Consider the following 25,063-nt stretch of genomic DNA (forward strand, 5'->3'; position numbering starts at 1 on the left):
GCAGCTTTACTTTCCTATTGATGTTGAATTTATTACGTTTCAATAACTCAGATTGAATTTTAACTGAATGTATTGTAACCCTATATATATGTATATATATATATATATATATATATATATATATATATATATATATATATATATATATATATATATATATATATATATATAAAACCCTTATTTTATTGTGTAGCGAAGTGTTCTGTTTTAAATTAGACATCTTAGTCTTGTTCAGAGCCGACGCGAACTAAACTTGTAAGAACAGTGCAGTAGCTAGTCGGTCGGAGACCCTCCCAAAATAAATAACCCTCATTAGGGTCCCAAAATAATAAATTTTTTTTTTAGGTATTACAAAGAAAAACTCCTTTTATTTTAAAAAGAGTTCCCTGGAGATTCGCTGGGTCTCAGCCAACCCTAATTTAGGGACGTGGTGGTGCCTAACAACAGCACTGCGTAAGAAGAATAACTACCTAAAACAAAATTTCATCAATTTTCAACATGTTTTTGTTAAAAAATGTAGTTAATATATTAAAGATGTAAGATGTAACAAAATAACATTTTTGTATTTTACAAAAAGCCAAAGTTATTTTGTTCTTATTTTCCCACCATCTTTTTGTTTATCTCCAAAGGAGGGTGGGAGAATAAGGGCGTTAGCGTCATTTTTATTTAAAAATAAACAACGGAATAATTGTAAATCTAACGATAAACTTTAATTCCCAAATAATTTTTTCCATTTAGCAGCAAACAAACTCAAACTTTGACATCGATTTTCTCAGTTTGCAAAAACAAGATAATTCTAACGTCTCGAGCTAGAGGCCCCAAATTATGGAATATAGTAGTTAGAAACAACATCAAAACGCTTGCAAACAAAAATATTTTTAAATCAAAACTAAAAGAAATAATTTTAATTCATCAAATCATGAAATCTTCTAGAGCAATATTTAATTATTGGTATTTAAAACATAGTACAGTATATTTTCATTTTATTTGCAAAGATTTAAAGAATTCGGTTTTTTAAAAAATTCTTATTTTTTATTTTATATTTTCTTATTATATAAAACTAAAAATTTTTCTTAAAATTTTTAATTCTTTTATTTGAAAACTGTTATATATAATTTTGAATATATTTTTTTTGCTTTGTGTTCGTTTATCATTGAAATTAAATTTTGGAATTCACTTTTTTCTTTCTAAGTAATTATTGAGGCGCAGCCGCCAACTGCTGAAGTAAAAAAGTGGAAGATTTACGCCATTTACCAACACCGCTTGAAACAATATAAAAAAAGCAATTCGTTTCTTTATTATTTGCTATTTTCTTTTTTCAGAGTTATAAAATAGTGGTATTTACAAAATTTAATATACAAAATTACTTTATTATTGCGCGTTATAAGTTAATTAGAACGAAAAAAAATTAATGCTTTTTACATATAATATCAGAGAAAGAATCAAGGTCTTTGTACCTATTTGAATGTTCATCGAATTCAAAAAAATGTTCGTTAAATCTTCTGTCGCTATCGCTATATAAAGTCGTAGTTTTATCAGAGTTTGCAATACAGGAATGCGATGGCGACAACAAGTCTAGGTTTTTATTTGATGAGAAATTTCTTTCTTCTTTAGATTTGCATAAATAAGGAGAAAAATTTAACTCATTTTCTTTAAAACGGAAAGTTTCAATATGGCTACTATTAGATTTTCGCAAAGGAGTTTTTAAAGGTATAGGTTTATGCAAAAGCGATAAGTTTTCTTGTAATCGGGTATTTACATTCGTTGTGAAATGTCTTGATTCTTTTAAATTTGGTGAAGTTGGCGTGCTTTTAACTTTGTATTTTGGTACCGTAAAGACAGTAGGATTAATTTTCTGGTTAACAGAATCGGGAAATATTTCTGAATACAACAGCAACTAAATTAGTAAAAAAAACTTATTATTGTATACTAAGTATCGTATTAATATATATCACAAAAATTAAATTACATACTGTGTAAATTATATACCAAAAAAATAAGTCTTTTATAACTTTTTGAGCAGATTATTGATGAAATTTTCGATATTTATCCCGTTATTTCAAAAAAATATCCGTTGTAACAAAAAAATGACCCTAAATTAAATGAACAACAAAAAGAAACAAATTCATAAATGTATAAACCTTTTTATGCTGACTCTCTAGTATATTTTTAGCTTCTTCTAGTTGCGTCTGTAAAAATATGTTTCGCTCCTTTAGTTTTAATCTTTCCCTTTTTTCAGCGTTAAAGTCTTCGTGATAAACATTGAGCTAAATGACAGGCAATATATGAGATATCAAACAAACAACAAATAAGTTGAGAAAAACCACGTAAAACCAAAATTTAACCCGTAAACTAAAACTTAACGCGTCAATTTTTAACTAAACCTGTGAATTTTAATTTAACTCTTAAAATTAAAACGTAACTGGTAAAATTAGAAAGCCGTTAAAACGTTTTTACCTGCTCTTTTAGAACTTGCATATCCGTTGACGAATTGTTGTGACGATTTTCCGTTAATCTTCCGATTTCCGACTGTAAACTAAAAATAAAATCAATAAAGGGATTAATCACAGAAATTTTGTACTTTTAACGCTAATAAAAACATAACGACACTTTTTCTAAATACTTTTATATTTTGTGACTTTTATATTTTACCTTATTATAGTTGCTTGTTGCTGCTTTAATTGATCGTTACGAATGGAATTCTCATTTTTCAAGAATGCAGTCTCAAGATTTAACCTATTATTAATACGAAGAAGTTCTTCAATTGTTTTTTTACAATCTTGAATTTCTGAACTGCAGTTAACAGTAATTGGATTTTTATATACCCGTTCAAATGAATCGTCACACGTCGAAGTACACGCGAGGCCATCGTCTGTAAACGCCTGACACAAAATTGCGTCATTTTTAAACTAAGAAGAAAAAAATTTTAAAGTAATTAATGACGTTAATTGTTTTCGCAGTGTATTTTTATATTTATAGATTCTTAAATGTAATTATAAAACCATTTTTGTTTTTAAAAATCCAGAACGGAATGGAGGGTTTAAAAAAAATGAGTGGCCGTTACAAAAAGCATAGTTAAGCATAAAATAAATTTAATTTTCACAAAAAATTCCCCCAAAATTGTAACATTTTCTGTTCTTGCTTTGACGTGACATCAAGTAGTGCTAAAAGATACTCTTGAAACCAAGCCAGAAATGAAAAAAAAAGAGGAAAGTTTCTTTTCTAAATTTTATACTACTTTTTATGCAAACTCGTCAAGTTTTTGATAAAATACATTAAGTAATACTCAATAATAACATTTTCTTTTAAATATAATTTTTTTTTTATCAATTTTAGCCAAAATTCAAAAGTTGATTTTTCTTTTTGACTGTATTAGTACCCTTTATAATTTCTACATTGTTAACTTTTTCGACAAACCCCCTGCTAGAGCATGTAGGTATTCTAAAGGCGCTAAAAGCCCCCTTTTGCTTGAAACATGGAAATTTAAAATTTACATTTTAGATTTCCATGTTTCAGTTTACATTAAGTTTTTAAAGCACCAATAAGTAAAATCGAAAATGAAAATAAGCCCAAAAATTTTTAGATTTAAAACAAAAAAAATAAATAAAAATTTAATTTACCTTTTTTAGCTGACGGTCTATTTCGCGCATTTTATAAGACGAACTAGGTGAGATTGATTCTTGAAAAGGTATTGCAACTTTCTCCATAGGAAAATTCTATAATATGAATAATTCACGTATTAGAACCAATTTAAAATAAAACAGAGTACAGGTAGTAAAAAAAAAAAATCAATTTTGCGTAGAACAAAAAATGAGACTTGACGTCACAGAAAAGATTGCTGACTAATGAATTATTGTTTGATGACGGTTTAAAAAAATAAATGTTTTGCAATTTATATGCAATCTACTTATTTCGTAATTTATATTAATGGTTTGTTAGTAGTTGAAAAATATCTTACAAAGTTACCTTATATAATCCTTCAGCTCGCTTTAGTAAATTTTAACTCGTAAATTTTTTTTTTTTTTAGTTTTTTTTTAAAAAAAGCATTCACATCAGAGTCGATTTTTTATATTTTTTTGAAAAATAAATATTTAAGTACAATTCATGCAGAAACCGCACGGCAAGACGCGAATGCGGTTTAGTGTGCATTTTTCTTACTAGTTTCGGTTTGTCAAACAAAAAACATTTGCTTTCATCGCAGCTGTCATCGAAATCGAAAAAGAAATAAAGGAAATACATAAACTAAATGATTTGCTAAATGTGAACTATGATCAAAATAAGCATAACTTTAAGTTTTTAATTGTAGAAAATTTTTTTTTTAAGTATCTGTTATTATTAACAATTTAATAACTGTAATGTATTACGCTGTTTAATTATCGGACAGTTATCTTTTAAATGTAAAGGTTTTAACGCTTTTATTTTAAAGAAATTTCTACGTTGCGTATCTAAGAACGTCGTAATAACAAATGTTCTATTACGTCAATTTTGCCAAAACAAAGCAAACTTCGTTAAATAAAAACAAAAACTTGCTAAGTGTATATATACATACTGAAGTTTTTCTAACGTGATGGTATAACAAACTTTTACCTTAAAATAATTTGGAGTAGATATTTCTTCTTCGTCTAACATCTTTGCCATAATATGAATTCTTATTAAAAAAAACTGGTCGATAAAAAAAATATTATTACAACAAAAATATCAAATAAAGTTTCGATTTCGTTTAAAAGTTAAATAAAATTTCAAATCCAATATATTTAATAACTTTTGAATTAATTCTTTTAGTATTAGTAAAACAAAAATTGAAATGCGCTTTTAAACAACTACAAGAAACTTAATTCAAAACGAAAGAACATTTCTTGGAAGTCATTTACGAAACGTTTATTAATTAAAACGAAACAACTTTAGTTTAGGTCACGGTTGAAAAAATAATGGTAACGTTTTATTTTATATTAAATTAACATACTTAAATTATGCATAAAAAATCAAAAAATATATATATATAAACAGAAACTTTAAAGATATTCACTGGTGAGTGAAGTTCAACAGGATTATGAAAGTTATACTATTACTCATAGAGAGAAGAACAGCAAGTAGGCGAAACATTCCCAAACGAGTAGTTTCGATGGATAACAGGTTGGTTATTTTAGAGTTGCTGTTTATAAAACCTTCTTTATAATCATTTGGAAAAACGCTTACAATTTTCATTTGATATTATTGACAGTTTCGTTGCATATTGTTTTCCAACAGACTTTTAAAATACGTACAGATATAAATAAGCCATTATTCGACGGTTATACAAAGTTTTGGTTTCGATGTTGTTTCGCGTTGTTGTTTTTTTTTTTTTTAAGTGAATTTTTGTATTAGTTTAAATTAATAATTAATGAGAATTTTGGTTTTAACATTTTTTGCGAATTTCAAAGACTAAAGAAAGACTAGGTTTGGCAGTTATTTTTTATTAGTAACAAACTTTTATGGTACTTATAAAAAAGTGCCGTCTGGCATAAAACTCGTCTGGCGATATTCTTTTTTTCCATTGAACTCCATTGGTATATCAAAAATAAAAATCACCTCCTTAGAGCAACAATCTTAGATATTTCAATCCTGAAATCTTACTAAACTTTTTAAAGTTTCAGTATCCATAACAATCGTACGATATAATCACAAAGCAAATATCATCGTTATAATAACAAAAACAATCCGTTTCTTTTTGTTTTTGTGATAATGGATTATTGCGGTTAAAACGAACAATAGTGCTTATTAAACGGTATTATCTCGTTCTTCGGTTTAAAGTTTAAACCGCATATAAAAATAAAACAAAGATATTACACATTATTCATTCTTTATTTTCATGTTTTATTTTCATAATACCTCCATTATCAACCATTGTATGTTGCAAATAAAATATTAAAAACAATTAAAACAGGAAGTTTATAAAGATTATATAATTTTATAGAAATATTTTTTTAACTAATTGAATTGTTAACATATATTCTAGAAATATTCTAGAAATGTAAATTAATATAAATTTTAATCGAAATAATTCTCGTAATAACAGTATTTAGTAACAGTAGTACAAGTGAATTTCAGAACCGTTGAATTTTCTTCATAAAATTAAAATATATTTTTTCGTTTCTATTCAAGCAACTTGGTTGCCTATAAAAGCGTAGTTGAAAAAAGCAGGAGTAATGTATCAAATTATGTTTTAAAAGTATTCATAGCTAAAAATATACTTTACACTCGTGTTTTAATTAACAACTCACACATAAGCTAACTAAAACTCACACTGCTTATTGCATCGATTTATTATTTCAATACATAAAGATAAATGTATTGACATTGAAGTGAATCAAAGCATTGTTTTGAATATAGGATATGAGAAAAACCAAAAGATGCTTTTGGATTTACCAGTTATGAAAGAGGAACTATAACTACTATGGTAGTCGTAGCCCAGCTTCAAATCAAAATCAAAAAATAATCAAAACTGGTCTACGACTACCATGGTAGTCCAGTTTTGATTCATTTGCAGATGAATTGCAGATGAATCAAAATTTTTTTGAAGCAATCCAGTCTTTTGCAACCCAGCCGACACAATTCCGTAAAAAATTAAGCTGGGTTTCTGTTGGGTATTTAAAATCCCCTTAAACAAAAAGAATAACACGTGTCTAGAATTCTTTAGGGTTTCAATTCCGTGAAATTTACTATTTACCAAAACGGCAATTAAGGTATTAAGTCTCCACTAATGGTCTCACCGTTATAGAAACTTATAGTAAGTTTCCATAACAAATGTGAAACTAGATTAAAGTACGCGACATTAAACTTTGACTTTGACCTGTGAACGTTATTAATATTGCCACCAAGAAGATAATAATTTTTAGTTATGGTTTCAAAGATCAGATTGCAAAAAATCTAATAAAATATCTTTTTGGATAAAAACATTTAAAAACTTTAGGATTTGACGAACAATACGCTACTGAAAAAAAAAAAACATTACCATGGAAAAATTTGGAACCTCCAAACCTCATTAAACCCTAGTTTAACCCTGAACGTCAAATAACCTAAAATTTTCTGCAATACAGTTCAAATTTCAAATGGTTTCTACCAAATGGTATTTTCATCAAAATAATGGTTATAAATATTAAAGTTTGGTTTTGTATAAAAAATTTAACTGTTAAATTATTTATATAATAAGTCAGTTAACAGTAGGATTTTATACATAACCAAGCTTCAATATTTATTGTAATTATCTTTATTAAGCAAAGTTTTATGGCGTTTGATACCATAAGTAAATACCATTAATATTATTGTTTTCCATTGCCACCGAACGCCAACGAAAACTGTCCTGTCTGAAGTTATGTTGTTACAAAAAAGAGACCAGACTATTGATTTTTAAATATTTTTTCGGCCATTATGGAATTGTATTAACGAGCTTTTTTTAACAATTTTTACTGAAAAAATATATTATCAGTATTACTGTTTAAAAGATAACTGAAAAAAGAAAATGAGCGCGAAAAGTTTGCAATTAACAATAATCGTTCTGTTATAATACTTTGGAAAAACATTTAAATTTAAACATCAATTTTTAATATAATGAGAGAATGAAAAATATATGCCTCTGTTTTGGAAGTTCATCAAATATTACTGATAACTACACTTTAATCCGACCCGATACTAGGTTTTCTTTTTTTTTTCTTTTTGCAACTACATAGTTTTTACAAGTTTTAACAAAATATACCTTTATTACAAATACATTCAGAATGCTTGAAACATAATTTCAAATATAAACTGAAAAATTTAATTATCCTAATGGATGATGTGCTCAGGTTCTTTTAGTTGTAATTTTATATTTTCTTTAGAACTACTATATTTAATTACGTTTTATTTTGTCGGCTATGTTTTGATGTAGTTTATACACACACACTTGTAAAAGGTTGTGATGATAAGATCAGTACGATCTTAAATACAATAGTAAATTGAAATAATATTAAGATATACTTAATGTACAAAGTAATATTGATGTAAAAAGAGAAGACAAGTCTTTAAAATGAAAAAAAATAAACCTTTAGTCAATGGAAACTCGCAGAAGTCTTGTCATCGATAACCCTTTTCTTTTTAATAATTTCATGAGATACTCAAAACAATTATTTATTTATGACTCATATTTTTTGATATAATTAGTCGTGTTATTAAGCATAAAGCATAACATAAACACATCACGGGTTTTAATTCCAAAAGTTTCACTTTCGGAATTTAACCCGTACAGACATGCCATGATCCAGGCATAAACAAAAAACACAATGAATTCACGGCCATTTCATTTCAATTTCGAGTTTAACACATGTTTTATATTTAAAAGCCAACTTTAAGCGTTGCGTGCTTTTATTACCGGTTTCACATTCGTTACGGAAACTAACTGTAATATTTTATAACGTTTTCGTAACGGTGAAACCATTAATAAAAATATAACATCAAAATCGGTTTTTCGGCTGGTGGTGATAGACCTATCTGTTTTTGTTTTCTTTAAGAGAGTTTTGAATACTCAACAAAAACCACGCTTAACTTTTAACTGAGTTATGCAGTCAGGGGCAGAGGCAATTCTACGAATAAAATGAGGGGGGGGGGGGGGCTTCTTAAACGAAGTTTAAGAAGTCAGTTGGTACTTTTTGAGGATTCTTCTTATTCACGAAGTTAGTCGACTAGCCGATTAACTTCGTGAATAAGAAGAATTCGTGAAAAAACCCGACTATAACTTGAAAATCACACCCTCCCCGTAAAATCGCCTCTGGTCTAGGGTATTAGATTATTTTAGAAAATTAAACAACTTTTGTTTAGCGTCAAAATTAACTTTCATATTGTGTTTACAGACCATTGTACCAAGATAGAAAAATTAAAATAGTTTTAATTTTTAATTTAATAATTTTGTAGTTTTCATTAAATCAGAGGCTCTGTAAAAGCAGGTGGAGGAGTAGAATCATATTATTCATAAGTAATTAGATTCAAACTATGTAAAGAACTTTTCCTAAAGGCGCACCTCTTTGAATTATTAGTTATTGAGGTTATGCCTCTTGCAAAAACTCATTTGTGTTCGTCATATACTTCTGTTAATAAAAAAATATTTAGCAAACAATTAAAAAGCTTAATTACAAATAAAAATATGATTGACGATATGATTGACGATATAATTGAAAAATATAATTATATTTTTTAGCAAAATAAACAAAAAAATGTGTTGAATTTTGCTTCATTATGACAACAATTAGAAAGTCAGAATTTTTTTAATGTTATCATAACTACAAATAGACTAGAAGGAAAAAAAAATAAAGCTACTAGAATTGATCAAATTATAGTTAACAACTTTAAAAACATAAAAATTTGTACATTAACAACTTATTCGACCACTTATTATTAATAGCTGACTTATTCGACTACTTTCCTGTCATTTTAAGTTAACAAAAATGTATAAAACGATTTACTAAAAGTCAAAACCATAAAACGAGTAATTTTTGACGTTTTTCAAGTGACGTTTAATGCCTTTATATTTTATCTTAAAGTGACTAACCTTTTTATAATATTATTTTATGAAACAGTCACAATATATTTTTATCGGAAAAAGTACATTGTGACTAATGTTTATATAATTTGTATATTATTATTTTTAACAAAGTTATGCGGTAGTGTTGTTTATGTTTATGTTTTTATAATTTATATATTAATGTTTTTAATAAAGTTATGCGGTAGTTAAGCTGTTTATTTACAAAGTAACGGTTTAAGGTTATGCGGTAAAGTTACGTTGTTTACTTACAAAGTATGTTGTTTACTTACACTTAGTTACACACTGTTTACTTACACTTTACTCAGTGAATTTACGCTAAACTTTTACGCTGTAAAAGTAAAGTTACGCTGTAAAGGTAAAGTTACGCTGTTTACTTACAAAGTACAAATACAAAGTAGCGGCTTCCGGTGTCGTGCTATAAAATACAAATACAAAGTAGCGGTTTCCGGTGTCGTGCTATAAAGTTAAAGGGTTAAGAGCTCTAGGATAATAAAATCCCCCAAAGAAAATATCCCCTACGAAAAAATCCCCCGCAAAAATTAAAATTAAAAAAAATTTTTTGTTTTGAAATTGATAGATTGCCTGCCCAAACAAAAACCCTCAGTCAATGTGGCTGCACTCTTTGCATGTTTTACCTATTTATCAGTCAATGTATGTAAACTCCTTGATTATTCTACCTATTTGTCAGTCGATGTATGTACACTCCTTGTATGGTCTACCAATTTGCAAGATTTATGAAAAATGAAGGATTAAGGTTCTGTTTGTATTATGATATGTATAAAACATTTATATTATAAACAACTATTATGTTGATATATCGTTTATTTTATGCGCTGTAAAAAAAAAATACTGGGGAATTTTTTCTAAGGAAATATTTTTCCTGGGGGATTTTCCGGGGGATATTTTCCTGAGGGATTCTTTCCTGCTACCAGGGTTAAGATGGATATAATTGCAGTTTTATAAAAAAATTATTATAAAACTAAATCTAATTACTGCATTTTTTTAAATTTATGTTAAAGTTGTTTTATAAATTATGAAGCATTTTATTTAAAATAATATGTTAATTTATTAAAAATTTATTAAAAAAAAGATAGGTCGCATTTTTTAAAAACATGTGTGATGCAGGACAATTTTAGGATTTTATTTCGAAATAATACGTATTTTATTTAGATTTACTGTCATAAAATACAAATAACTGAAAAAGATTGTAACAATTATATAATCAAAATTTTTTGCGTTTTTTGCATATTTTGAAATTAAAAATTTTTTTCTTTGTCTAAACAATACATTACAAAAATAGTTATTAAAATGTTTAATTGGGGTAAAAAATTAATTTGGTAAAAATCAACATCTGTTTTTGACCAAGTTTATTCTGATATCAAACTGATTGTTATTTAATTGAGAAAATTCATGCGATACTAAGTACATGTATGTTAGGGTGCATTGAAAAATAGAATTTTTAAACTGTCTCGTAATAGCTCTAAATATATGCGATATAATAAAATATCACTGGATTAACAGAAAATTTTGAAAAAAAAAATATTTTTAGAGGTGCCCCAAGACCCTTGAACATTTATATGGCCCCAAATATTCTGGGGAAAAAATTCTTCAAAATTAGGTCAACTTGGTACTCAAAAGAAGTAAAATTTTATAAAAAGTTCGAAAATAATGTTTTATAAATAAACATATCGAAAAAAAAAATATCAAAAAACTTGTAAAAATGAACTTTTTTTATTTTTAGTTAAAAAGCCATAGTTATTATGCAATAAAATTCAAAATTCAAAATAATAATTTTATATGAAACAAATATTATTTTTAAACCTTTTATAAAATTTCTTTTGAGTACCAGGTTGACCAGGGTTTTACCTATATATAATACTTTTGTATAACTTTTTTTTATCAAAAATATTAGGGAACCTGTAAATGTTCGATTGACTTGGGGCACCTCTAAAAATATTTTTTATTTCAAAATTTTTTTAAATCAAGTGATAATTTATTATATCGCATATATTTCGAGCTATTACAAGACAGTTTTAAAAAATTTCTGTTTTTCAATGCACCCTAATATATGTACATATGTACAAATAAAACTTATAGCTTAATTGCCTTTTTACTAAATTTATTCTTACAAGTTATAATAATTAAATTTCTTAATGCAAAAAATTTTGAGAAATGCTTTATAGTTGATTCGATTGTCATAAATTATATTAAGTTCATTGGATTTCAGAACACAACAATAGAGAGTGGGAGAGTTTGCCACACACCAATTACCACCATTCTTTTTTGCAGTCTCCATGTCAGCAGAATTTTTCGGTTTTAAATATCAAAATAAAAATCTTGTTATATGTTTTATGAACCTGACTGATTTGAGCACTAAGAAATCATAAATAATAAGCCATCCATAGAAGACGTCATGCAAAAAAGGGAGTCACAAAAAAAAGAGGAGTGGGTGTAATTATCAGAAAAAGAAAATACTTTAATTTTTCATTTCATTGTAATTACATATAAACAGAGCCGTGGCTAGACTTCCTCACACCCCAATGGGAGGTGGGGGAAGGGGGGATTGCCAGCAATATCGGAAGGCCCGGTTGAAAATTTAGGGGCCCTTTCGCAAATTTAAGGAGCTATTTGTGTTATGTACAATAGAGTATTCAATTATCTTGTTTCCAATTATCTTTTATATAATAATCAATTTGGTTTTAAAAAGATAATTCCACTAAACATGCAATTATCTAATTTATACGAGAAATCTCAAATTCCTTTTAAAGATCCCAATTAACATTAGGTGTTTTTATTGACTTATTGAAGGCTTTCGATACTGTCGACCATGAAATCCTTGAAAAACTAAAATACTACGAAATAAAGTATATAACTATAAAAAGGCTTCAAAGTTACTTATCAAACCGCAAACAATTTGTTTTTAATAATAACTATAACCAAAGCAATCTTCTAAATATTTCCTGTGTTCCTCAAGGTTCTATCATGGGGCCACTTTTGTTCTTAACCTACATAAATGACTTAAATAAAGCCTTAAACTTAATGAGTATCATGTTTGCCGACAACATTAATTTATTCCTGACTAATAATGACATATCCAAACTCTTTTCTTCAATGAAGGATGAACTTAAAAACATATCTACCTGGTTCAAATGTAACAAGTTAACTCTTAACATTAATAAAACCAAGTAGATTTTTTTCCATTCGCTCTCTAAAAAAACGCTATTTACCACAAAAATTTTTATTGATGTCGAAATAAAAAGAGGTTTTTTTACTAAATTTTTAGAAGTGGTTCTCGACAAGAACATCACATGGAAACCGCATAATGACTATATATGCTCAAAACATCTAAAAGTAACGGAGTCTTATATAAATCTAGATCATATTTAAACAAAAAAACCTTAAGCCAAATTATTATTACTCATTTATTCACATGTATACAAATTATGCCAACATAGCTTAGAGAAGCACCGAAAAAAGTAAGTTAAAATGCCTTTATCGCTGTCAAAAGCATACTATCCGATTGATTAACTTTGCGGATCGTTTTACTCATTCCAAACTATTATTTATGGAGATAAAAATACTTAATATTTACGAGCTCAATGTTTATAACATTTTACGCTTTATTTACATGTGGAAAAACGATTTAACTATACCTATCTTTAAAGACCTTTTTTCTCTAAAACCGATTAATAGAAGGTTACTTAGAAATAAAAATTTTGTATATGAACCAATTTGCAGAACAAGATTTAACAAATTTTGCATAACATTTTGAGCACCATATCTTCGGAATAAAATTGTTATACCAAATTTTGATATATCCAATACTTTTTAGATCTTTAAAAATAAACTTAAAATTTTTTTCCTCCCTTTTTAATAGACCTTTTCATAAAGCATTCCGTGAAAACGATGCAGTGTTTGTAACAAGCAAAACAAATCAACGATATTTAAAAATGTCGATATCATCTAGGTCGCAATGTGCTTCTTATGAATGTTTTTCATATAGCTTTGATTTTGATAGAATTAGAGTTCCAAAAAATATTAGTTTTTTCACATTTCCAGCCGAAACTTGAGAAAGGAATATTTGGTGCAACTTGATAAAAAGACAAGAAAATAAAGATAATTTTAAAATAACAAAATCTACTCAATTATGTCAAAAGCATTTCTTACAAGAAATGATGCATAGAACCCCTGGTGGTACACGGATAAGACTTATAAAAGGTACTAGGTCGATATTGCACTCATGGAATAACTTTTCAGTGGCAGATACATCTAGAAAACCACCAAGTTTCAGACAATATTTAAAGAAAGTATGCAGGCCTCAACTTCAAAATTTCAATGACGTTTTGTTTGCATTAACACTATTGTTACCGCCGCTAAATGAAGTAAATTCCTCTTTATCAACATCATTTTTAATGCCAGTTATAGAAATAGATTCTTCTTTATCGACATCATTGTCAGCACCACTAGAGAAAGTAGACTTTAAAATTGATATTGCTGAAGGTGAATTAGTAGAGGACGAAAGAAATGATTTAAAAAAGCGCTTAAATGAACTGGAAAAGGAGAACCACATATTAAAGGTTGATTTAGAAAGGAGTAATGAATTTCTAGGTGTATGTTGAATTTGTTTCACTGATCATATTATGGAAAATGATGAAAGTTGTAATCGTTATACTGGATTTCCATCAATTAACATTTTAAAAGCTGTTTTAGAACTTTTAGATCCTGGTGAAAATGGAAGAAACATAATTTTATACAACCGAAAAAAAAAAAAAAGTTCGTCCACCGGACGTCCAAGAGCATTAAAGCCACTTAATGCATTTATTTTAACATTGACTCGTTTACGCAGGAATTTTGATCTTCGTCATTTATTGTTTTTATACAAAATTTCAGAAGGAACAGTCTCAAATACTGTAAATACATGGATAAATTTTATGTATATAAGACTTGGATCAATCTGCATATGGCCTAGTATGGAGCAAGTTACAAAAACAATGCCGCAACCAATGAAGGAAAAGTTCCCAACTGTGAAGTGTATCATTGACTGTGTAGAGTTTAAGGTGGAAACACCATCTAAATTATTTATGCACAAAATTATGTATTCAGATTACAAGTCACACAACAGTTAAAGTTTTAGTTGGAATTGCACCTGGGAGAGTGGATTTCAAATCCCTACCCAGGGAGTATTTCTGACAAAGAAATTGTTATTTAAAGTGGATTTTTAAGTCAAGCATTATGGAATCCAGGTGAAAGTGTAATGAGTGACTGTGGCTTCACAATAGCAGAATACCTCAGACCAATTGGTGTTAATCTTGCTTTACCATCATTTTTGAGGGGTAGAGAACAATTTTTTTTTTTTTTTAAACATCTTTGCTTCCAACAAGGATGCAAGCAGCCACTAATTAAAGTTGGAAGTTACTGAAAGAGAAAAGATGAAGATTGTAGAGCAAGATAACAGACAACTTAAAGGATTGCAAATTATATGAATCAGGAAAGCAAGATGAAGGAAGCCAATTCCAAAGAGCTGATGTTCGAAGAAAAAAACTAGACAAATAAGCGTTTTTGGAACACTTAGGAACAGCCACAGAAAAAGGATGAGACTTAATTGAATGATGAGTAACACAAAAATGAATTTTAGTAGATGACACAAGAGATGCTAGCTCTTTAGAGCAGTGCCCATAATAGTATTTGTAGAATAGAGAAAGAGAAGCAACATTACGACGATGTGACAATGGTTAGAGGTTGGCTGCAAGAGCAGGTCCAACTATGTTTACAATGCGTTTTTGCACCTTGTCTAAAAGAGAAAGGGCATCGTTAGAAGATCCGCCCCGGATATGGCAACAGTATTCCATACAAGGCCGGATTTGAGATTTATAGATATAGAGAATAGAATCCGAAGTAAGGAAGTGACGAGCTCGATAAAGAGATGCCACCTTAGCAGATGCTAATTTTGCAACAGATTTGATATATGGTTTCCAAGAAAGATCGGAAGTAGGAGTTAATCCTAGATGATGAAAAGTAGATGACTCATTGAGTACATCACCATTCATAAATATAGGAAGATCTAAATTATTGCGATAACAATTGGCTGAAAAAAATTGAGTTTTATCTGTATTGAAGTTCACCAGCCACTGTGAGCCCCATGCTGTAGCAGAAGTGAGATCCTTTTCAAGCTCAAAAGCCCCCTCCAAGCAATCAGAGAATGTTGGTTTCTTATCATGACAAGAATAAACGGTAGAATCATCAGCAAACAATGCCACCTTAGATGCAAGAATATCTGGAAGATCGTTGATGTAAATTAAAAAGAGTATAAGGCCAAGGATAGAACCTTGAGGAACCCCTGAAGTTACAGAATAAGAAGAAGAGTGCTGTCCATCGAGGACAACTTTTATACTATGATTGATAAGGAAGGATTCAATAATCTTAAAGATGTTGCCAGATACACCATAGGAATAAAGCTTATGGAGAAGACCAGCATGCCAAACTTTATCAAAAGCTTTTTAAATGTCAAGAGCGATGGCCTTAACCTCTCCACCTTTATCTAATGCACAATAAAACCATCAGTTATTACTGTTAGTAAATCAGCTGTAGAACGAGAAGATCGAAACCCATATTGATGGTCAGAAAGTAAGTTATTCGATTCAAGATGAGAAATTAAGTGTTTGTTAATTAAAGATTCAAAAACCTTGCTTATGATAGGAAGAAGACTAATGGAACGGTAGTTAGACGAATCAGATCACTCTCCAGAATTTTTGAAGATTGGGATAACAGATGCCGCTTTCCAGCAGGCTGGAAAACATGACTCTGATAAGCACTTGTTGAATAGTTTTGAGAGTATAGACGACAGTTCCAGAGAACACTTCTGCAAGACAATAACAGGTATGTTGTCCAGGCCACAAGCTGTAGAAGAGTCTAGGCAGGAAATCACTTTAGATACAGATGCTGGAGTGATATGAATGTCAAGCAATGGATCAACCTGTTTGTTGGCAATATCAGGTAGATTGCAACTGGTGGAATCAAGAGATGATATTGATGAAAAGTTTTTAGCAAACAATTCAGCTTTGTCTTTAGGTGAGGTGACAAAGTCTGAACCACACAAGAGAGGTGGAATTAAAGATTTGCCCTTATTATTGATATTATTAAAGATTCTCCAGAAGTCACGAGAGCCTAATTTTTGAGATGAGATACGAGATTTCATGACCTGAGAATAGCGGGTTTTGACATTAAACAAAACCTTTTTACAATTGTTTCTAGCAGTAATAAACAGACGTCTGTTTTCTGGAGAATTGTTTTGCTGATAAATATGGAAGTAACGGTTTCAATTGGCAATCACAGCAGCACAGTGTGAGGAAAACCATGGAGGAGAATGAGGCATGAACTGGAATCGTCGAGAGGGAACAAAAGATTCAATGCCAGCCTGAATCCACGAAGTTATGTAAGAAGCACATTTGTTGACAGGAAGACAAAAGATTTCTACCCAAGGGCCATTACGAAGAAAATCACGGAAAGAATCCCAATCAGCTTTACTGTAGTTATACGAGGTTTGATATAGGGGGATTCAGGTGATGAAGAAGAATGAGATATTAGTTTTAGAGAGATCAAACTGTGATCAGAAGCACTGAATGGTGAATGTGGAAAAACTGAGCACTGACTAGGATCAGAAACAAGACATAAGTCGAGTAGTGAAGGTAAATGATTCGAGTTGTCAGGAAAGCAAGTTGGAAAGTTGACTATTTGAGTTAGGGATTGAGAAAGGCAAAAGTTGTGGGCTTTAATGCCTGCAGAATTACTGACACTAGAGCCAAGCTATTCAGAGTGGTGAGCATTAAAGTCACCGACAACAACTATATTAGCTGATGGATAAAGAGAGAGGGCTTGGTCAATATGATCAGAAATAACATCAAAAAGAGTGCAGTCTTGAGATGAAGGAGAGTAGTGCTAAACGAAAGCACATGAAAGAATAGTGTGTGGATTCAAACCTAATTTCATGACAAATGGGTGAATTCTTACGAATGTAAATGCCCAGGCCAAGCATGTGACTATTGGTACTTTATTCATTTTTAAATTAGATTGAAGAACTTGACTCAAAGCATAGATAGTACTCAGAACACTGTTTAATAGCCCAAGCAATTGCCTCATTACTACTAATAAACCCTAAGCCGTAACAAAGGGCTCCGCAATGCACACCAAAAGTACAAACAGGGACACCATCCATGCGCAACATGGCACTGTTAATACTTTGATAATTTTTCAGCTGTTGATGGAATCAGCCTCTCTGAGAGCTACCACAGAGTTCGGGAAACCTAACTACCAGCCGGCCTCAGAAGCATAAAACTGAGTTTTAGAGCTCTACCCTCATTAGGAGATAATAGAATGAGTTGCCTAGTTTTAAGTCAACAAATTGCAAATGAAAGAATCCATTTGGAGAGAATGATACAGAGGTTAAAGTGTTATCATATATTTGATTATGTTATCCCTATGAATATGATGGGTTCTTTAAATCAAATTATTTCAGTAGCTGCTTTGTTGTCAAATTTCCAAGATACAATTATCAAAAATTAAATTGAACAGGTAAGCTAATTTAAAAGCATTTAAAATTGTCACAGTTAAATATATCAAAATTCTTCTATAACTCTTATATACTTTAATAAACTCTTATATATATATACATATATAAGAGTTATATATATTCGCGATTAGTTTTTTCTTAGAATTAATTTTTTCGCGATCTTTCTTTTTTTCGTGATTATTCTTTTTTTATTTTAGAAGATTGATACTCTATTCGCGAATATTTAGTGTTCTTTTACAGTATAAAACTGCAGTGACTTCTGTAACGAAAATTTTTTTTTTAAAGCGGAGCATAAAGTAAAAGAAAGAAAAATAAAAGATTTAGAAAATCAACTAGCAAAAATGTTCAAATGCAGGAAAAAGACCGACGGTTTAAGGAAGGAAAAATTTATAAAAAACAAACGATTAAATACCTATTCGAATCAGGAGTACAAGCTAATTATTGCAAATATTACCATATGTATGGAAGGCCCTTTTCAATCTCTCCAAAAATCACCATTGTTTATACATTTGGTAGCTTTACTTGACATTTATAACTGGCCGTTAAATGGGAATGATGGAACTTTTGGCGATAAAGCTATTGGTGAAGTTGTTGAACATTTTTCTGAATTTTTAATTGGTGTAGGATGTGATTTGAATAATATACTTCATGAGTGGATCATTTTAAAAGCATACATGTTTCCTATCATAACAATCAAAATGAGTAACAATCAAATTGAGTATTATTTGAAAATTTGGGAAAATGTTTTTTCCAAATCAAATTTGGTCGAAGAATGCCGAACTATTCTTGATATTTTTGAACTATTTTTAATTTATCCTTTTACAAATGCGAAAGTAGAACGAATGTTTTCATGTATGAATCGCGTAAAAAATGATTGGAGAAGTTGTCTTAGACGAGATCTCTTAGAATCTCTACTTCGGATAAGTGAAGAAGGTCCTGAGATTGACAAATTTGAGCCTGATACTGCTATGAACGAATGGTAAAATGATAAAGCTGACGATTGTCAGCAAATTTTCATCGTTATCCGGAAAAAAGAAAAAGAAAGTCAGGAAAAACATTGATCTAGCGACAGTTACAATATCGGATTTGGAAGAAAGTGAAAGCAAGGAAGAAAACTGTGACAACTTTTAATTTTATTTTAGTGCATTGTAACCCTTTAAAATTAAAATATTAAATAATAACTTGTAATGGCGTATGATTTTTTGCTTAGTAAAAATAATTTTTTGTTAGTAAAAATCCTGAAAAATTTTAAGCATTAAACTAGTGAAAGGATTACAAAACGATCAAAATATTTACGATTACGATCTAATACTTTTTCTATTAGCAATCAAAAAAAGTATTAGATCTAAGTAAAAGATTCTATTATTTAGACACATTTTTTTCTTTCGCTTTATTTTATTGAATGAAAAAAGTGACGCTAACTTTTATTAAAAAATACATTGAATGAAAAAGCAATATATAGAAATATCATGGGAATTTGATAAGGTTACTTAGATAAGAAAACTTACTTAATAAGAATTTAATTATCATTCTTGTTTGTGATTGTGCGGATTTTCGTGAAAATGTTAAGTTTTAACGTTTTATCACGATAATGTTTTCGTCATTTTTAATAGTTTTTTATAACTGTTTCAAATTTAAAGATTGTTTTGTTAGAGTTTTAAATAATTTTTTTTACTGTTAAAAATTTATAGAAAATTAAATATTCTAGTTGTTTTAAACAGTTTAAAATATGTAAATAAAATAGAAAATGAAATAATTAATTAAAAGAAGATTATATCAAGTTCATTGATTTTACAAAAATACAGCCGTTAGATTTAATGCAATTAATAATAGTAATAATGTAAATTATAACTAAAGCTACTTTACAACCCCTGAACGTAAATGATATGATAACTTATGCAAAAATGAGACTTATTATATATGTTATTATAAATAAGTTAAAATAAATAATGCCCCCTCCTCTCCGGCGGGAGTGGAGGAGGGGTTATAAGCAACAAAAAAATCGCGATTAGATTTTTTACGTTAATTCGAGTCCTGTATATATATATATATATATATATATATATATATATATATATATATATATATAAATATGTATATATATAAATATATATATATATATATATATATATATATATATATATATATATATATATATATATATATATATATATATATATATATATAGGAAGTACCAGAGAGCTGACATGTAAAGTAAAGCGAAGAAACGTAAAGATGCTGCATACTGCCTTTAGAACGATTTTGTTAAGAATTTAGAAAACAGAGAGAAAAAGACAAAAATTCAAAAAATACAAAAAAATACAAAGTAATAAAAAATTCAAAAAAAATAAATAATTTAATTTAAAAACTTAAAAATATCTTATTTATCAAAAAAATAACTCCTGATGTTGAAAGAGTTTTAAATACTTTGTCTGATTTAGTGTTTTTTACTTAATGTTACTTTAATAATTACCTTTTTTTTTTAACTATATTAGTGTATTTTATTTTGTATTTAAGTTTATCTTATATTTATTAAGAAATAAAAAAAAAAAAACATAAAAAACTTGAAAAAGATTCTATAACTGCCTTAACAAGAAAAGGAAAGAATCCAGAAATGGAGGGCTAACCTAAGGCAACAACACTAATACTATACATAAAGTGCCTTTCAAGCAAAAGAAAGAATCCAGAAATGGAAGGTTAACCTTAGGCAACAATACTAATACTTTACATGAACTGCCTATCAAGAAAAGGAAAGTATCCAGAAATGGAGAGCTAACCTTAGGCAACAACATGACAATTTACAGATGGAGTGCAAAGCCCTATGGCTTACCTTCTTGTTGGTGCACTTCGTTAAATGAGTTAGACAAGTTATAAATGTCTAATTTATGAACAGAATAGCCAAGGCAACATTTTCATTAGTTTTATTCTTAGAATTGAAAAAAATGCCAAGTAAGTAATAAAATAATACCTTCAAATTTAGTTGCTTGATTCTTAAAATCTCTATCACCGCATATCTGAAGTTTTTCATTTACCTGGACAGATGTTAAACTATTGAAATCATTTCTAAAAGTGTGTTTGCTTTTAGTAGCTTGACTCACATAGCATCACTACAAAGAAAATTTGACAAGTTATTTTTGAACTTTTAACATCAATGTTCTTTTCCTTTAAAGTAATTAAAATGAATAATTATTCTAAATGTTTATTACCTTTATCTTGTAAATAACAAATAACATTTGTTAGCTCTATTCAGAACTAAATTGTAAACAGATTTAAAACTTATACAGAATCTTTAATAAATATTATATTTGCATATTTACTGACATTAATGATTTATGATCTGAATCTTTAAAGTAGTATGCAAATAGAATCCAAAAGCAACAATTTTTTAGTTAAGTTTAATATTATAATATATATGACGTAATAAAAAACCACTTAAGAAAATAAAATAAAATTCTAAGATTAAAAATTAAAACTAAGTTGAAAATTTGTTTGAAATAAAATTTTAGATAACAATTTGCATAAGTCAATCACCCTAGGTGATACTAAAAAAAGCAGTACTCTGAGATAAAACATCAACCAGAGCCCGGATTTGTTAAAAAACAAAATTAATGTAAAACAGGAAGGGAAGAGTTGTTAAAAGCATACAGCTGTATACAAGAATGTAAGGGGGGGGGGGGAAGGTGTTAAAAAGTCTACTTTTAAATAATAAGAATAATTTAAAAATAACAATTATTTTGAAATATTGTTTTACTCAATTATTATGTTAATTTCATCAACAAATAGAGCACTTTCTAAGTTATTTTTTGAATGGTCAACAAGGTTTTTTAAGTGAATGAAATAGAAATCAAGAATATTTTTTTTTAGCTTGTCCCACTTTTCACTAAAGAACTGCACACGATCAATAACCATTCCTTTATTAATATAAAATATAAAGTCACACCATGATTGAGATGTTAAAGCTAACTGCATTTGTATTTGGTCATAATAACTATGGTCCTCATATGTTGTGATCAATTCAGTTCATTCATTGTATTTAATACATTTTTAGACATAAAACAAATGTCTTTGGGGTCAACATTTTTATATTCTTCATTACATTTTACCTCTATGATTCCGAAAACTTGAACTTTTCCATCTGGAGTTGCTCCAAGAATAAAATTATTCTTGTCAATTGCTAGTCCACATAGTTCAATAATTACAACATGATTCTCAGACAAGAGATATTTTTCGTAATTGGAGATTGCTATTGGTTTATAAAACTTACCATGATTCATTTTCCTTTGGGCAATATTGTTACCAATATTTTTATCTTTTCGAAACACAATATTGTATGCTTGTGTTTTCGAAACACAATATTGTATGCTTGTGTTTTCGAAACACAATATTGTATGCTTTTCGAAACACAATATTGTATGCTTGTGTTTTCGAAACACAATATTGTATGCTTGTGTTTTAAGCTCCTTTTCACCCTTTACACTTTTTATTTTATTGCACAATGATGATGTAAAATGGTTATTTCTTTTTTCAAACCAAAGTGAACAACGAGCTTGATTGCGTGTCAATCTCTCAATTTGATTAATGTCATCACTATTAATTTTTAGTGATTCAATTAGTTTTAATGCCTTTAAATCTGTTGCTTTTTGTAAATACTCATCAAGATTACAATCATTGTTGTTAAATGGGTAACTTGGATATTTATAGCTATTAAATATAGGCATATTTGTTATATCTTTAAGATTTGAATATACTTTAAAGTTTGGTTGCATTATTGGTGCATGAATAGCAAGTACAGACCCTTCTGGCATCATGCCAAAATTTGTTTTAATGTTATTTTGGTAATTCTGATTAACTATTCCGATAAAATGTAAATCAGGGCTAATAATTGAGATTTTGTTTATTAAGTTAGAATTTTTTTCCTTATTTTTTTCTATTGATGATTCACATGTATTATGCAAAGTAGATACAATCCCTTTATTTTCAGTAGTTGTTTTATTTTGATCTTGTTTCAGTTTTTTGCTTTGTGAGGATTTTATTTGCAGATTATTTATCATTGGTTTTTCTATTCTGCCTCTACTTTGTGGAACAGAACAGAACCATTGCTCTGCTTAGTATATACAGAACTTAAATCAATAAATTTTTCTTCAACAAACTGTTCACCTCTTTGAAATTTTTTTTTCAAAATTTTTGATTTTGAAATTACTTTGAAGTTAACATCTTTGGTATATTTTAGAATATTTTTTATTGTAAAAAGTGGTATATCTTCAAGACTTTTTGTTCAACCATCTGATTGATTTAAGTTAAGTAGTTCCGGTTGAAATAATTCAGGACAACTGATATCACAAGCGTTTAGATCAGTAAATGGTTTAATTTTTAATTTTAATTTTTCAGCTTTTTTAAAAAGCCATTTCTTTTCTGGCGTAGGATCAACAATTATTTCTGATGTACCCATATTGATATAGCTCAATACCTTAAAAAAATTATGTTTTAAACATGAAAATTAAACATTTAAAAATAATATTATTATTTCAAATCAAATTTCAAACCGACATGAAATGTCTTTAAATTGTTGTTATTTATTTATTCAAGAATTAATTAATTTAAAAGAGAACTGACAAAAAAAATTTTTTTTTTCATAAGCAATTTTTCTATAAATTAAATTTTTAATTCAGCAATATTAAATTTTATAGTAATATATAGTTATATAATAATAATAGTTTTTAATAACAGAATAACAAAAAAAGATACAATAGATATAGTATTGCGCAAGTATTGAATTCCAAAAAATCGAGTAAAACTTTAGCTATTAAAACTATACCTTAATCGCATTTAAAAAAAGTCATACCTTAATTGTGCATCTTTGAGAGTATTAACACCTTGCACTGTATCTCCACGATATATTAACCATTGTTTTAAATGTTCAATCTTATTAGTGGATAAGCTTTTAGGCTGAACATGGACTGCTGGATCATCAACATCGTCTATAGACGATGTTGATGATCCAGCAGTCTTTTTTAAAGGAAATTGTGATAACAGTAGATCTACAATTTATCACAACTTCCTTTATCACAACTTCCTTTAAGTCTAGAAAAAAAGTAGGATTTATATGGCCATATAAAATTGAGATTAGTTTAAACTAATAAATGGGATTTATTAAGTTTATATAATGTATATATATATACACACACATATATATAATTTTTACATATATAGTATATATGTATATAATTATATATACATATATTCGGTATGTTAAATCCCGCGTTTAACGGAACCGATTTTTGTGCTAAAAAACTGTTCCACGTTTTTAAAACTTGGCGTTTAGGCAGTATGGTAGGATGATGTTTTGTAGCATATTTTTTTAGAATTTTATATTAACTTAAAAGTTTTTTCAAAAGTAGAATGGTTGAACTTTTTTAAAGAGTATTTTTTTATTATATTGACGAAAGTTAAAGTGTTATTTATTGATATCAAAAAGTGTGTTGTACTTCTTGTGCTTAGTAAATGTTGAAGATATCATCTTTTTTTTTTCTATCCTATTCCCTATATCCCTATATCCCTATATCCCTATATCCCTATATATTTTTTCTATCCTATTCCCTATATCCTATTTTTTTAAGTTTATACGTTTTCTATGCACATGCCAAATTTCAAGAATTTATTTTAACTAGCAGATACCCTATTTTTACCCTCACTTTTGGTACCTAAATTTTGTTTTTCCGACTTCTGTTTGGGGGAGAGGGGGGGGGGGTACTGAAGGATATTGAATATTCGTTTTTAAAAGCCAATAATAATTATTATTAAAAAATTTATGTGATTTTTCTATAAAGTGATTTTGTGATATAAGTACTAATATTACATTTATAAAGTATCAATGTCAAAATAGCATTTATTATATATTAAATCAATAATACATGTTTTTTGCTCAGTCCAATCATACTATTACATTT

At 28.4% G+C, this 25,063-nt stretch overlaps 1 protein-coding gene and 1 long non-coding RNA gene across 10 annotated transcripts; one reads left to right on the plus strand and one right to left on the minus strand.

Moving 5' to 3' along the window:
• Positions 1–1,290: 1,290 nt before the first annotated feature.
• LOC101240241 (uncharacterized) lies at positions 1,291–24,308 on the minus strand. Of its 9 annotated transcripts, none has more exons than XM_065800580.1 (8): positions 23,959–24,194; positions 21,085–21,223; positions 4,588–4,648; positions 3,621–3,716; positions 2,653–2,909; positions 2,458–2,536; positions 2,142–2,267; positions 1,291–1,897 (listed from the first exon to the last, which is right to left on the minus strand). In XM_065800580.1, the coding sequence occupies exons 3-8, from the start codon at positions 4,636–4,638 to the stop codon at positions 1,409–1,411; spliced, it is 1,098 nt and encodes a 365-aa protein (XP_065656652.1). In that variant the 5' UTR covers positions 4,639–4,648; positions 21,085–21,223; positions 23,959–24,194; the 3' UTR covers positions 1,291–1,408. The 9 variants fall into 9 exon arrangements, with proteins under 9 accessions (XP_065656652.1, XP_065656650.1, XP_065656653.1 ...); XM_065800578.1 differs by lacking the exon at positions 4,588–4,648 and adding an exon at positions 21,323–21,368 and having other exon boundaries at positions 23,959–24,059; XM_065800581.1 differs by lacking the exon at positions 23,959–24,194 and adding an exon at positions 21,323–21,363.
• On the plus strand, positions 4,728–5,401 carry LOC136082033 (uncharacterized). Its single transcript, XR_010639356.1, has 2 exons — positions 4,728–4,931; positions 5,076–5,401. It is a non-coding gene; the product is annotated as an uncharacterized LOC136082033 (long non-coding RNA).
• Positions 24,309–25,063: the final 755 nt, after the last annotated feature.

This window comes from Hydra vulgaris, chromosome 06 (genome assembly GCF_038396675.1).
Source record: "Hydra vulgaris chromosome 06, alternate assembly HydraT2T_AEP".
NCBI classification, from domain to species: domain Eukaryota; kingdom Metazoa; phylum Cnidaria; class Hydrozoa; order Anthoathecata; family Hydridae; genus Hydra; species Hydra vulgaris.